At 38.4% G+C, this 16,588-nt stretch overlaps 1 protein-coding gene across 3 annotated transcripts in view; it reads right to left on the bottom strand.

Annotated features, from left to right (window-relative positions):
• ZCWPW2 (zinc finger CW-type and PWWP domain containing 2) overlaps nucleotides 1–16,588 on the bottom strand; it is an 81,167-nt gene that overhangs the window by 41,254 nt on the left and 23,325 nt on the right. For all 3 annotated transcript variants that reach the window (XM_040963834.1, XM_040963843.1, XM_040963851.1), the window contains one exon: nucleotides 14,897–15,056. In XM_040963834.1, the coding sequence (XP_040819768.1) occupies nucleotides 14,897–15,056 (160 nt within the window). The remainder of the gene's footprint in view (nucleotides 1–14,896; nucleotides 15,057–16,588) is intronic.

Raw genomic sequence — 16,588 nt, 5'->3', positions numbered from 1 at the left:
CATCAGAACTTATCAACAGATAATAGCTTCAGATTTTTAGAAGAATAAATCCTACTCCTCAAGCCTGCAAGTGCAAGCAATGTCACAGCATCTTATTTTTTGTTAGGTTAAATTGAATGCATGCTTGGTATCCTCCAAGCTGTACGATAAGGTTTTGCAGCCATTCTGGGGTCACTCCAGGCTTACATAAGTTGAAAAGGCATATATGGTGTTTGAAGGATGAGGGCATACCTTTATTCTTCAGCCCCTCACAGCTATAAGAATAATAACTTTGTTTAGGTCCCTTAAGTCAGAAAGCCCGACCACTTTTTTTTGCCACACCTGGACAGAAGAGACTTTGGAGAAGCTCTGAGTCTCTGTGGCTTGGGCTCAAGTTTCCTGAGTGAACCACAGTGCTTTTCTCGTCTGAGACCCCACCACCTGCCCAGGGCACTGACAGAACAAATTCTACTCCTCTTTTAAATCTGAGACTGTCTGCTCTGCCTTGCTGCTCCTGTCAGATCAAGGAAGCAGGTAAGCCCTGCCTTTGACTCCATAGCAGAAAATTCTGCTTGAGACGAGGGAGTATAAGGGACCTGACTGCTTTTAGGACAAAAGAGGAAGCAAAATACAACCAAAGTAAGAATTATTATTAGTCAACTACTGAGGTTTTCTTACCTATAGGGGAGAAAAATTCCAATCTACGAAATTTTGAGTGCATAAGTGCATAGAGAGGTGATAATCTTTCTGCCCCATAGTTTTACACAAACTAACTCTGCCTAATTTTCTTCCCATTTTTTCTCCAAAGCATTCATAAACAACTGAGACAATACATTTTTATTTAGTTGTTTACTATATGTCTTATTGCACTAATTCAGGTCTCATTAGGGTACTGAGTATTTTTGTTTGCTTTGTTCATGTCCAAAGCCTAGAAGCTCAGTAATTATTTATTGAGTAAAATAAATAGATAAATTTAGTTTAAGTGGAATGGGTGAAAGAAACTGGAAATGAAAAAAGAATGCTGATATGTTTAAATCCTGAATTATGTAATTACCCTTTATAAAGGAAAAAAATTAATAAACATGATGACTATCTGGTGATCCCAACTCTTAAAGATTTATTTACTAGAAAGGCACAGCAATAGATAGAGAGAGAGAGGAAGAAAGAAAGAAAGAAAAAGAAATGTGGAGAGAAAAAGAATTCATCAATCTGTTAGTACAATCCTCAAATAGCTCTAACATTCAGGACTAGACCAGGCTGACGCCAGGTTCCAGGAACTTCACTGGGGTCTCTATATAGATGACAGGCCCCAAGGAAACTAGCCCAGAAGCACAGCAGCCAGAACTCAAACCAGGCATTTCCATACGGGATGCCATACGTGGTGGCTTCATCTACTTTACCACAAGGATTGTCCTTAATCTATGCACAAAACTTCATTTTCTTAAATAGAATTCAAATCTTTAAAGTACTTCATGGATCACTGGTTTATCCTCTGATATTAATGGCATCTTTCATTATGAAAATATATAATTAATTTTAAGTGTTAATGTTATATGAAAACTATACCTAATTTTAACACTGAAGTAATTTTCAAATGCTTCTCAATATGATATACCAGGATTGGATGGGTGGTAGAAACATATTATCATCTTTTGGGTACAAAAACAATATTTATAACCTAATTTTCTCCCTTTAAATTTGATTATATAAATATTAAAGTTAACTGCAAATGCCAGTAATTACAATTTTGAGCATATATTAAAATTCTGGAAAACTGGAAACATAAATTCCTAGGAAATGCCTTAATTGAGCTTCATTAGTCATTGGAATGACTTCAAATATTGTTCACTGTTATGATTCTTTATGTGATATTTCTTTAGAAACACAGCTATAAGTCAGATGTGCCATAATCTAAAGAAATACAAAATCATTCTCCTTTGGCATGGATCTCCACTCAGAGCTTGAGGATCAGTACTAACAGGGCTAAAGTGCTCTGACTGGAGAGTTATGTCAACCGCTAGGATTCATGCACTCAAACTTGCGGTGGAGTTCACGGACTCCACGCACTGCGCTGATGCATGGTTCTATTTACTGTCATGCCCAAACCATCGTTCTTTTCCTCTGTTGGGCCAGTTGCTTTCACTTAAAGCAATTCAGCAGAAAGTTAATCACAAGGCTATCTCGCCTTCTTTAAATTGGATTTCTGTAACGGCAACCAGTAATCTAGACAGTAAGAACATTCGTGTTTCTTTGATGCACACTGGGAGATGTGCACCATCAAAGCTAGAGTTATAGTGTCCTTGGCTTTCTAATGCTGTCTGCCTTCTTTTCCAACTGTCCTATTTAATATAGGCTCACATAATCTCCACAAAATCAATTCTGGTTGATTTAGACTCTTTATTCAAATTATTGAATATGTGAAGAAGATAAAGTTTTTAAAGTCTAATTAACTTGTTGTTTATTCTACTTAAGTTTCATATAAATGCAAAGAGGAATTAGGTTTGCTAAAATCCAGCAGGAATTTAATCAAAGCAATCTATAATTGCCAATCTCCATGCCACTGCAGACTGTGAACTAGTAAAAGATCACACACACCCCTAACTTTTCTTAGTGTGATAGCTTACATAAGACTGAGATACAATATCAAGAATGTGATGAGCGCTGAAAGGAAAATTAAGCATAAATAAAAAAAAAAGAAAGAAAGAAATTTGAGGGCCAAATCTTCACATTCCATTCCTTGGCCAAAAACATTGTAAGTTATGAGTAGAGGAGCCCGTATTCCAGAGTGGGTACTACCAGCAACATTAGGAGTAGCTGACTGCACAGGACAATAAGTGGTTTTTTTTTAAGGAACCCAATAGACAAGTCAGAAAAATCAGAACATTTATATCAATTTACATTTGGGACATGCTTGGAATACCTAAACTTTTCCTATCACCACAGAAAACTGCTACCTGCTGTGATTTTTCTTATTAAAAAGGAAAAAAAAAAAACAACTCTTAGTATTAAATTTTAGAGTGATCCATTATCTAGAGTGGTGTCCTTCAGAAAACAATTTTCATGTCACCAATACAAATTTAGTTTGGTGACCCTACAAATCACATTTTTAGAAGCTAGAGAAATAAAAGGCCGTGTTGTGGTTTTTCCACACGAACGCCAGTTCAAGTCCTGGCGGCTCCACTTCTTATCTAGCTCCCTGCTAATGCATCTGGGAAAGCAGCACAAGATGGCCTAGGTAGTTAGGTTCCTGCCTTCCACATGGGAGAGCAGTGTGGAGCTCCAGGCTCTTTCCTGGCTTTGGCCTGGTCCAGTCACCACCATTACAATCATTTGGAAAGTAAACCAGCAGATGGAAAATTCTCTGCCTTTCAAATGAGTGAATGAATGTCTCTTAAAGGGGAGAGGGAGAGAGAGAGAGAGAAAGAAAGAAAGAAACAAAGATAATAAGATGGTTTCAGCTATCATAGCAGGGATCATATTAGACATTAACTAAGGGAGGAACATGATTTTCCTGAATTAAGTACTACCAACTCCAATACATCTGTGTACTTGTATTCCACAGAATAAGCTTAATAAACATGCTATGCATTTATATAAATATTTTATTTCACTAATTCCAGTAAATAAACATATAGGTTTTAATGAAAAGATCATCTTCTTTTAACGGCTCCTGAGCTTCATCAAGGAGGTTAAAAAAATTCTTCCTGAGCAGGTGCAGGAATACACAGCCTTAAGGAGCTGTAGAGCAAAATAGCAAGTTTTGTAACCAATAGTACAATAAAACCAAAACCTAAGCCAAACAAAGAGAAAAACACCCTTGCACGTTAGGATACCAATATTTTTGTCAATAATAACTGATTCCTGTTAATGTTATAAAGGAAGGAAGAACCAAAGTTTTAATGACAGCTTGAAAACACCCCAAATCCATGGCAAGGAATCAATGCACTAAGTGTACAGAACAGACCTTTCAAATCTTTGTGCAACTCAGTAAAACCCCAACTAAAGGTTAAGTTAATTAATCAAGTTGGCTGAATTAATAACAGGAGATCAATAAGAAGGTCTCTGTGGCTTTTCAGTTTATAGGTGATAGCTTATCATGAATTTATCATGCTTATGATAACGATTAGAAGATGCTCCACTGTAAAACTCAATCAGACTGACATACCATATGAAAAAAAACTGCAAAGTTTGTAACCATGAAACCTAGAATTGAGTCCCAGTTCTAAGCTGTTTGATCTCAGGCAAGTCACTTGACCTAAGCCTCAATATTTTTTTTTTTAACTGCTTGTGGCCTGGGAAAGCAGTCGAGGACGGTCCAATGCTTTGGGCTCTTGCACCCGTGTGCGAGACCTGGAGGAAGTTCCTGGCTCCTAGCTTTGGATTGGCACAGCATTGGCCGTGCGCTCAGATGGGGAGTGAATCATTAGACGGAAGATCTTCCTTTCTGTCTCTCCTCCTCTCTGTATATCTGACTTTGTAATACAAATAAATAAATCTTTTTTAAAAAGAATTAAATATGAAAAAAACAAAGAATTAAATATGTTCCATTATAAAAGCTTTGTTATATGATTATGAGTTTCTGGACCTCACCCTTGCCTGAGAAATAGCTTATTTGAGTGAGGGTGCCTTACAAATGAGTCTGTTAGGGTTCTTAAATTAGTAAATTACTGCAATAATTTTTGGCACTCATATAAGCTATGTTTGTTAGGCAAATAAAGTGAACCTTGTACATTGGCCCAAAAGACATTGATCTGAGTCATAGTTTCTTTAACAGAAAATAAGCACATCTATAAAATTAAGAAAACTATGAGGTAGAATTTTTTGAAAATATTATTACAATTCCAGTGAAAAGTCAACATGAGAATTCCAATTGATACTTAATATTTGTTTTCATGCTTTTGATGATTGAAAAGGTAGCCATCTGTTTCAACATTTTTAAACTGAGTGAAGTTGGTTATTTGGTTTTGGACTTTTAACTTCAGGACGACTTCACAGCTATTTACAAGAGATGAGTAGTGAGAGATGACAGAGGTGAATTCAAGAATTTATTTGGAGCATCATTGGAATGTATGAGTGAATCAGAAAAGCAGAATAAAGATAGAGAAAAATTGGTTCATTCAGTTGCAAAGAACATGAGAGATAGTATTTCATATTCTCCTTTCAAATTCCATTAAACAAATCCAAGGTATTCTTGAGGCATTGCTGATATTGGGTACTATTCATTCACCATGGAATCAGATTAAGGAGACTGTAATTTATCTCCTGCTTTTAAGTTACACTAAATTAGAAAAGCAGGGATTTGCAGCAATTGCCTCATTTCAATCATATATCAAAGAATTAAAGAATAGGATGAACAACTAGCACTAGTTCTCTCAATTTCTAGTAAAAGTTAATCTTGGTCTCATTGTGTTAGTACCTTCTTCGTTGCTCCTTTTAGATACGGGAAATAATTTATCTGCATATTGAACCTATTACTTCGACAATAATAATTAATCCTGACTGAGCATCTGCCATATTATAAGCATTGCATTAAATGCTTTCAATGTATCATCTCAGTGAACACTCACAACAGTTTGGGGCATTTATTATCATATCCTCTTTTTGGAGATAAGACAATAGAATTGCAAAGGTTAATGACTTGTCCGAGGTCAACTGCTAGCTAATGTAGAGCCAAAAAAAAAAAAAAATCTGACTGTAAAGGCTGCTTATTTAGCCACTATGTTAACCACTGCTGTCAATATTCACAAATAGGTCACAATTATAAAAGGATATCCTAATACTCTTAACACTCCTCTAGGCTTGATTTGTTAGAAAATAATCAAAAAGTTTTAATTCAGTATATCCAAAATCTTAGCAAACTTTGTCAGATATGAATTATGATAAAATTTTACTGATTTTACTAAAAACCTAAGATTTTTTGTTTGTTTGTTTTTTTGCTAGTAGGATGTGGTATAAGAGCTTTTTGCTTGTATTTGTTTTCAAATGTATTGTTTTCATTGTGTTTTGGCCCAATCAATTTGTATCTGTTTCTATTCCACTACTCTCAGAGCAAAATGCTGCTTGATAATATAGTTATAAATTCACATGCTAATCTTTATTGCAGCCTACAGGGCTTGTTTGGATCCTCATAACTCTTAGAAGCAAACCATTTGCTTGAATAAATATTAATCCGGGGTCCTGGTCAAATGATTTGTAAGTGTAATCTGAAATTATCAAGAATTTTGCTTGTTCTCCATGGTCAGTTGCCTTCCAAAAACAAATGCCAGCAGCAACAACAAAAAAGCAAATGTACCACACATTACTACTATCATTCAATATGTACAATAGGATTAGGTGAAAAATCTTTGTGCATGAAAACATCCAATAATAGATTAGACCACTACCTTTCAAATACACTGGCAGTATACACAGAGAAAACAATTTGATTTTGGAGTTATATATCTTTATTATAAGCATTACTTTAACATGTAGCAGCTGAATGACCCTGGACCAAACACATAGCTTCAATATCAATTTCCTACTTTTGTCAAAAAATAATGATGCCTATCTTGAAGTAGCCACTGAGACTTTAAGCAAAGGATCTACTCAATCCATGGCCTCTTATAACATGATTAATATAAACATTTGTGGGCTTTTATATTTATTGGAGTCATCACAGTGAATGTTAAAACCACAATCCTTTGTTGGAGAATATCTCCCAGTCTAAATTTATAGTCAACCCCAGCTGTAGGGAACTGACTAGGTTGCCTTGCACCTAGGCAAATGTTACGCTGCTGAAAGAAAAGCAGTCAATAACATGCATGCATTCTGGAGCTGGTTAAGGCCAAATCTGTGTTAATTATACCAGCATGCTAGCACAGTTGCCTATTCTATTTTTTCAAAGATATGTGGGGAACTTAGTGCACTACCTCCTTGGTTGCTGATGCCAATACAGTGACAGCACGCCCAGATGCACATGGGGGAACATGACAGCCAGCTCATCTAGGTCAGCAGAAGATGTCAAGCACCTTGTCAAAGGATGGAAAATAGAATGGGCTGGACAGTTCTGAGCAAGCTTTGCAGCAAGCGTCTGGGTCTGCTGAGGCACTAAGGTGGATTTGGTCAGCCAGTAGACCTTGCACAGATTTTCTCCATCCTGGTGCAATGAGGACAATATCTCAGAATTCTCAAAAACAAGTGAGTGATTCCCCTGAAATATTCTCCACATTAGCTCTCTAAGGCATCATCAGATAACCACCACTTATTCCCCGGGTGCTGATATGATTCGACAGCAAAATATGGCCTTCTCCTTTTCTCCCCCAGTGGACATAGAAGAAAAAGATAAAAGAACTGGGGGCGTTTGTCCCACCCATCTTCCTCCATGCCCTGATACTCCTCACTCTAGTTAAAGACACAGAAAAGCATGCATCTCTCTCAACTATGTAGACTATTGAAAATGAAATATTTTTTTTAAAAAAATTCATATCTATATTCAATCTTGCAACACGGAAATGGCTATTTCTCTTCATATGTTTATTACTACACAAAAGAAGCTGTGCTGGGATGGTAAACTACTGTAAGATGATAAGTTGTATACTTTGTTCATAATTATGGAAAAATTGGAATATTGTAATCTCAATCACTTGGTCACATTCTGAAGAGTGATGAAATTTCATTAATAGGTCTTCTAAAAGCACAGGTAACAAAGAGCTGTGGCATTTTCTGTGATTGCAATAGAATCTTCCCAGGTTTTACTACAGCAAATGCCTCTATCTCTTATAACGCATTCTGCCATTTGCTAGCTTTACTGAATATAGGCATCCAGACTACAAGCTAAAAAAAATCACATGCCAATAACTCAAGTATTACCAGTCTCTGTACCACAGGGAAAAAAGAATTCTGAATAGAATGCAGACAATGCTGGCAGAAAAGTAAATTGATAGGGGCCAGGGAATGGGGGAGAAGTGTCAGAAGGGGACCCACCGAGGATCTGTTTGGCATATGTAAAATAATTTCTTTGAGTTTCCATGGACCAGGCTGCAGCATGTGCAGGTAATCAAGGGTTCTGAGAAGGGAATCTGGAGGGCCTCTCTGCCCACACATACAAGAGCAGACACCAACCAGCACACACAAGAACTGGGGCTGGGAACAGACTTGGTGGGGATATTTGGGGAAGTCTCTGCTGGGCCACAGCACCCACTGGTGCAGGTAAGAACAAAGGCTTGCAGGAGGGGAACAGGCTGTACAAGACCACAGCACCTGTTGGTGTGTGTTGGGGCTGAATGTGAACAACATGGGGCTATGCTACAGTACCCATTGGTGAATGCAAGAATCAGGGTTGGAGGCAAGCCTGGTAGGAACTCCCTGGGGATGCCACTGATAGGCTGCATCATCCCCTGCATGCCAAACTGGAGGCCTACTGGGCCAGGATAGGCTACAACACCGGCAGGTCCCAGATGCAATGGGTAGAAGGCCACCCTACACTGAACTGGAGCACCAACTGGCATGTGCAAGAACTGGATGTGCTGAGGACATTCCTGGTAGTGTTTCTGGGGATAACCTTTCTAGGCTGCAGCATTCACCAGTGCAGCTGAGAGCCTGGACTGGAGTTGGGATAATCTGGGCAAGGCTGCAGCACCTGCTGGCATATACATAAGCCAGGGCGGGGGCCAGGGACTGGGTGGGGCTGAGTTAGGCAGGTGTAGGCTGCAGAACCTGCCAGTACATGCAAGAACTGTGGCTGGCGACGGGGATAGAAGAGGCTCACAGAGGTTGCCCCAAGAAGGCTGCAGCACTTGCCAATGCACACAAGAACTGGGGATGGGACCAGACTGTGCCAGGCTAGGCCACAGCACCCACCAGTGTGGGAAAGACAGAGCTGCAGGTGGGACTGACCAGGAGCTGCATCCACTGATATACACACTGACTGGTACATCAGGTAAACTGGGCCTGATTCTGCGCCAGCTGGTACACATGACAGCAAAGTCTTAGGATGTCCCAGGTGAGGTTACCTAGGGGACTCACCAACCAGACCATGGTTCTTCCTGGTCTAGGGAAATCTCTGACCTCAGGGAAAATCACATAGCCATGTGGTCTGATCCTTGGATCACATGTTGCAGGAATGGGCCATTCAGTAACTAAGCCTCATGCTAGAAAGCAGAACATACCCAGATGAACACAAAAGAAAAAACAGGCAGCTGATCCATGCTAACAGAGGGCTTAGAGTATCTCATCAAACCATGGAAAAAGAGACTGAACAACACTCCAGGCCATGCTCTAGAATAAGCTCCTAGGTCTGTGGGCATAATGAGGTAGACAAGAATGTTAATATGTATATCTATAATATACAATAGATATGTATGTATTTTATATATGTGTGTATATATGTATATGTGTGTGCATGTATGTGTGTATAGTATGCATATACACACAAACATACCCAGGAATGAGGCTTATTTGGCACATGAATCTGGTGCCTATAGTGTCCAAACAGCACAGCATCAGTATCCTGGTGAGAATCCCCTTGTTAGATCACAACCTGAAGTTAAAGGGGAACCAGCTATAGACAGTAAGAGCAACAGGAAGGAAGAACTTGGAGAGAGGCTAAACTTGCTCTTTTATAACACACAATTTCAAAAAAAAAAGTAATTAGATCCTACATTAACCTCTTTGTAGGGTGCTGACCTATGATTTAGTATTTCCCTTAAAGGTTTAAAGGATTGGGGGCAACCAGGCCATGCCAGGCTGCAGCATCTGCCGGCAAGGGTCAGGACTGGGAGTGGGCCATGCCGGGATGGGTCAGAGCAACCACCAGCGTGCTGGGAGCAGGCTTATAGGGGAAGGAAAGACTCCCCTGCTAGGCTGCTGTTCCCACTGGTGGAGCATGTGAGCTGGGCTTGGGGTGAACTGGGCTGAATATGATTGCACTCTACCTTGGCACACATGTGAGCTTGTTCCAAGGGTTGCCAGACTGGGGAAAGCCCCAGCACCCACTGGCACTCATTAGAATGCGAGATGTTCCAGGTTAGGTTATGGCATGCCTTGGTCCATGTAAGAGCTGGGTTTGGGAGTGGACCAGGTATAGCTAGGCTGTAGTATCCACCAGCGAATGCTGGGGCTGAAGGCAGGCCATGCAGGGCTAGGCCAAGCACCCACTGCTCTGGGGGTGGTTCAGCTCAGTTCTGGCCATTGCAGCCACTTGAGAAGTGAACTAATGGATGAAAACCTCTGTAAACCTCCCTTTCCAATACAAATAAATAAATCTTAAAAAAAAAAAAAAAAGATGATGCCTCCTAACTGTAACTTTGTACTTGTGTACCAATTCCTTTCTATCCCCTCCCCTCCTACCCTTTCCATCCTCTGGTAATTATTATTCTAGGTTTTAATTCTATGAGCTCAAAGTTTTCAGTTCAGTCCCACATATAAGTGAGAATATGTGCCTGATTTATTTCATTTAACATAGGGTCCTCTAGGCTCATTGTGTTGCCACAAATGATAGGGTTTTATTCTCTTTTAACTTAATAATATCCTGTTACAAATGCACACAATCACACACAATCACACACAACACATTGCATTTATCCATTCATATGTTAATAAACATGTAGGCTGATTCCATATCTTGGCTATTGAGAATAGTGCTGCAATATGCATAGAATTAATTTCATTTTCCTTAATATACAGACCTATTAACAGGATACCTGGATTATATTGTACTTTTATTTTTAATTTTGAGAGGAACCTTCATAGTTCCAGCCATAATGGCTGTACTGATCTGCATTCCCATACAAGGTTCACTTGCTCTGCAATTTCATTGGCATTTCTTATTTTTTAGAAGACACACGAAATACAGAAAAGAACACAACACAAAATAAGCTAGTGCATTAAAATGTGCATGTATTGACAGTAAAGTACAAAAGGACCAAACACTCTAGGTAAAGATGGATATGCGAAAGTAAATGCTGATGCCTGCCTCATTCCAAAAGATTTTTATTTGATTGATCCATACTGATATTTTCTTGTTATTACTTTATATAAATTTTCCTAGTGCACAGGCAGGCTTGTGGAATACTAATGCAAGTCATGCAATCCATTAAGCTAAAACATACATTTTTAAATTGTGGCTTCTATAGACATGTATTTACTAAATATAAAATAAAAACCATTTGAACTAATGAGGAAAAACTATGTCAGGTATCAGTCTCTTTAAAAAGCTGCTGAAATACATACTCCTGACTATCCCTGTTCTCTAACTCATGGCAAGAATGACATGGATTGGAATACATATTTCTTCCCAATATTTTTTACTGTGATGAAGATACGCATAATATAAAAAGTACCATTTCAACTATTTTATAATGTTTATTTTTACTTATTTTAAAGGTAGAGAGAAAGAGAGGATAGAGGAAGTCACGGCGAGAAGGATGGAAAGTAAGAAAGAGGACAGAGGAAGAGAGGGAGAAAGGGAAAGAGAAAAAGAAAGTGAGAGAGAGAACAAAAGAGGAAGAAAAGAAAGAGAAAGTGTGTGTGAGAGAGAAAAGGAACGAGAAAAAGAGAAAATTTTGATCCTCTGATTCACTCCCCAAATGACTGCAGCAGCCAGAGACTCCATCTGCAAGCTCGTGGTAGGGTTTGAGGCACCCAAGTAGTTACACCATCATCTGCCAGTAGATGGAAGAGCTAACACTTTGTCACTACTCATCAAGTACAAAGGCAAATAAATCTTTTACCAAAGAATATGATTGATATTTTTCACAGAGGCTGTGTTGAATATGTGAATTACTTTGCATGACATGAACATTTTAACAATCTCATGTTTTCCAACCTATGAACATGAGATTTCATTCATTTGAGGGGGTGCCTCTTTCAACTTCTTTTTTAAGTGCTTCACAACAATTTTGCAACAGTACTTTGTAAGTTAGCACGCACAGCTAAATTTATTCTAAGGAATTTTAATTTTTTTTGTATCAACAGGAAGGAAGTACAAAAATGGCTGCCCTTTCAGTTGTCCTCACCTCCCTAAATTAGCAGCAATCGGTGATCAGAGTACAGATATATCCTGTTTGGAGGACAGGGTTCTTTCTGCATACTGGGTTCCTGCAAGCATTATGTAAGCTATTCAAGTTCAGTGGGCACAGCTGTCTTTCACAGGGCCCCAGATTAGGGATAATTAGTAGTAGCTACCATGCTAAAAGTTGAAGTTGACTGAAAGTTACCATACCTCATGATGTCTAAGCCATCAGAAGTTGAAATTTTAATTAGATTCCAGAGTTCCAAATTAGGTACATCAGATGTAATCTGTCAATGTTGTCTGGATTGGGAGACGTATTTCTGGCGCTATCAATTCTATTGTCTTCTCAGAATAATTTTTGAACACTTATAAGAAAGTTTCTTTAAGGGAGAAGTTAAGCTACTGTTTAAGATTTATATATTTTACTTGAAAGAATTATGAGGGTTGGTGGAAACAGAGAGAGGAGAGAGAGATCCATGTTCCATTTGTTGAATCATTCCTCAAATGGTAGCAATGAAACTAGGTTGATCTGAAGCCAAAAGCCAAGAGTTTCTTTCCACATCTCCCACAGAGGTGCACGGGCCAAAGGACCTAAGCCATACTCTACTACTTTCCCAGATCACAAGCAAGAAGCTGGATTGGAAGTACAGTAACTAGGACTCGAACTGGTGCTCATATGGGATCTCTCCTTACGAACAGGCTGACTACTCTCTTTCACCTTAATGTATGTACTGTAGAATATATAAAATTCATACTAAGTAAAAATTTTGAAATGCTGACAATCCATATGAGCTCCAGTTGCTGTCCTGGATGCTCCACTTGAGACCCAGTTCCCTGCTAGTGGCTTGGGAAGGCAGTATAAGTTAGCCCAAATGCTTGGGCCTCTGCCACATCTATGGGAGACCTAGATGAAGCTCCCAGCTCCTGGTTTTGGACTGGCTCAAAACCTGGCTGTTGTGGCCATCTAGGGTGTAAAACAATGAATCTGAGATGTGTGTTTGTGTCTCTTGCTGTCTCCGTAACTCTGAATTTCAAGTAAGTAATCCTTGAAAGAGAGAGAGGGAGAGAGAAGTGAAGCAGTGCCTGCAATGACTGTCCAGAGGGCACCCACTGAGTTAGCTACGCACAGCACCTCGCTACTTGGGGATGAAGCAATCAAAAGGAGATACGGACACTCGTTTTCTTCCTGTGGTCATCTCTATGTTATGGACCTTCTCAAGCAGCCCTGAAGTCCTGGTCCTTGTGCAAGATCGCCTCAGTAGGTTCAAAACTGTCTCCTGATTCCTCAGTTGGGCTTTTTCCTGCACCAGAATTTCCATTTCTTAAGGATTAATGATATATTCACTGGAGTCAGGCTGCAGAAATTCATCCTGACTTCACTCAAATCCTGAGTGTAATGCTAATTTAGGCAATTTCAAGTCCTCTTTCATGAGGCAGGCATTATGGCACAGTGTGTTAAGCCATTATTTGGGACACTTGCATTTCAGCTCACATCCTGGCCACTTCATTTTGGATCCAGCGTCACGTTACTGTTATTTTAGGAATTACTAGAAAATGGCTCAAGTTCTTGATTCTGCTACCCACGTGGAAGATCCAAAGGTCGCTCCTCGCTCTGGGCTGTGGGACGGCCCAGTCTTGGCTGTTGTGAACATTTGGGGAGTGAGTCAGCATATGAACGACATTTCTCTTTTTCTCTCTCTCCTCTTCTCTGGCATTTTGTCTTTCAAATGAATAAACAAATCGGCAACAATAAAAGGTGGCTTGATTTTTATACTTGTACTCAAAATCTCTTAGGAATGTCTTTATGTAGCACATTGTTTGCTGTCTTTCAAGTATATAAACAAATAGCAAATTAAAAAGAAAATACTATTTGTGTCAAAAATAAGTAGTTTCTAAGTAACCTCAGATTTACAAATATTACTTTTATTATTCCTAGGTTGCATGTTTTAAATATATGTACATGTATTTGTGTGTATGCGTATTTCTCACTAGGTAAAAGAAACTACTCATATTGAATCAACACTATCCACGCTTTTTTAAAAAAAAAAACCATTGATTCCTTGGGATACAGAGGTAAAGAGCAGCAGAGATGGAGAGAGAGAAGGCAGACAGATGAGCACAAAGGGAACACTAATGTTCTGCTCAGCAGGAATCCAGTTACCAGAGCTAATGCTAGTGCTTCCCAAGGGCACTGGATAAGTCAGCAGGAAGCTGGAGCCAGAGCCAGAACTCAAGGAGAGGGTACCTTAACCACTAGGATGAACACACATTTCTGGCATCCACATTTCTGAAATTGACTTTCTAAAAATCAGGTTTTTTTTTTTAAATAACAGTATGGTTCAAAAATGAAAAGTTTCAATATTGTAAAATAGATACAGATAATTGAATTGATTTACACTTATTAAACCAAACCCTTGGAATTGAATCCAGTCACTTATTCTCATTATTCTGAAAATCCAATCTATTCATTAGCTTTAGTGTAGGATTTGAAATTTAAAGACAGTCAAAAAGATACCGAATGAGTTAGTAAAATGAAATATTCCATTTGAAATTTTAAAAGCTGGTTATATTCCATAATTAATTTTCCCTTTGAACTAGGGGTACCACTTAGAGTCTTCTACTATGAAAAATAAAAACTTACCAATTGTTAATGTTAAAACTGCTTCAAAACTTTCCAGGTGATTTTTTTTTATTATGTTACCATTAGAAAAATAAAATTTAATATACACACAGTTTTTCTATATTCATATTTTCTTTGAAAAAAAACACTTTAAAATAAAAAGCTTTGGAATTAAAATAAATTGAATATCATTTGGCTGCTGTATGTCTAACAGTAAATAATTAGATATTTTGAGCTTTGTGATTAACACAAAGTTACAATTTCAAAAAAGTTCAAGATTAATAAAGTTGTAATGTTATTGAACCTACCTTTATAATCATACTACAATGTCCAACAAATGTTGCATTTATCCATGATCTTGAATGGGGATCACCGAGGAATTCTATGTGATAGCGATCAACATTTCCATCCATGTCATAAGTCACATATTTCCCTTTAAAAGGATCAGGGCAAAGTATCCCTGGCCAACTTTCAAAAGAAAATATTTTTGATTATTGGTATGTTCTCACATAACAGACATCAACACTTCTAAAGGCGAACATCAACACATCCGTCACGATTACATCTTCAATTTCTCCTTTAAATCTCACTGACTTTTTTAAAAATAAAGCATAAAAATATTCCTACTTAAGCATTCTAAAAGGATATTCATGTGACACAAGTAATTAAGTCGAGGCTTTGTAGAAAAATTTTAGATAGTCACGAAATCAAGATATAAATATAAGTAGAAAAAAATCATAAAACAAAAGAATGCAAAAATTCTCAGTAAAGTGCCAGCAAAGCAAATCAAAAGTTAATCAAAAAGATCATATGTCGAGGTCCCATTTGTTTATTCTGTTCTCAACTGCTATTGCTTTTGGTGTCCTTCTTAGAAAGTCGGAACCTACTCCTAGGTCTTGCAGGGTATTTCCTACATTTTCCTGCAAGAGTTTGAAGGTTTCTGGATGTAGGTTTAGGTCTTTTATCCATGTAGATTGGATCTTGGTGTATGGTGATAGATGTGGGTCTATCTTTTTGTTTCTACAGGCTATCAGCCAGTTGTCCCAACAACATTTAAAGTAAAAAAGCAACCCACAGAGTGGGAGAAGATCTTTGCACACGATATAGGCGATAGGGGGCTAATTTCCAGGATATACAAAGAACTTCAAAACAACCAAAAAACCAAAACAAACAAACCACTCAAGAAATGGGCACGGGAAATGGGCAAACATTTCACAAAGGAACAAGTCCAAATGGCAAACAAACATATGAAAAAATGTTCCAGCTCCCTAGCAATAAGGGAAATCCAAATTAAAACATCGATGAGGTACCACCTAACACCAGTAAGATTGGCCCACATAAACAAGAACACCAACGACGCTTGCTGGCGAGGATGCGGGGAAAAGGGAACCCTACTCCACTGCTGGTGGAGCTGCAAATTGGTACAGCCTTTATGGAAATCAGTCTGGAGAACACTCAAACAACTCAAAATCTGCATACCATATGACCCAGCAATAGCACTCCTAGGAATATATCCAAAACACCTGTTTTACGACAAACCAACATGCATCCCTATGTTCATTGCAGCACAATCAGTAATTGCAAAAACATGGAAGCAACCGAAATGCCCATCAGCAGAAGATTGGATAAGAAAGCTTTGGTTCATCTACTCCATGGAATACTACTCAGCTATTAAAAAAAACAAAATGCAGTTCTTTGTGGCTAAATGGGCACAACTGGAAACTATAATGCTAAGGGAAATGAGTGAATCCCAAAAGATTAGATACCACATGTTTGCCTTGATTTAACCTGTAATTTTTTGTTTGGTTGTTGGTTATTTTTTGAACCTGTCATTGATACTGTCTCAACCCAGATGTTTCGAAGAATGGAACTTGCATTATTTTTAACATATTGTCTACCGATTACTATGTCAATTAATTCCATAATGTTGTATATTGATACTGAGGCCTTGTTGGGGCTTTTACCTGACCGGATCTTTACTCTGTTAGACCTATCTTCAG

Source organism: Ochotona curzoniae, unplaced genomic scaffold (genome assembly GCF_017591425.1).
Source record: "Ochotona curzoniae isolate NIBS_2020 unplaced genomic scaffold, NIBS_Ocur_1.0 contig_1302, whole genome shotgun sequence".
Lineage (NCBI taxonomy): Eukaryota > Metazoa > Chordata > Mammalia > Lagomorpha > Ochotonidae > Ochotona > Ochotona curzoniae.
Note: the sequence above shows the minus strand (reverse complement) of the source record. Positions and strands in the feature narration are given on the sequence as shown.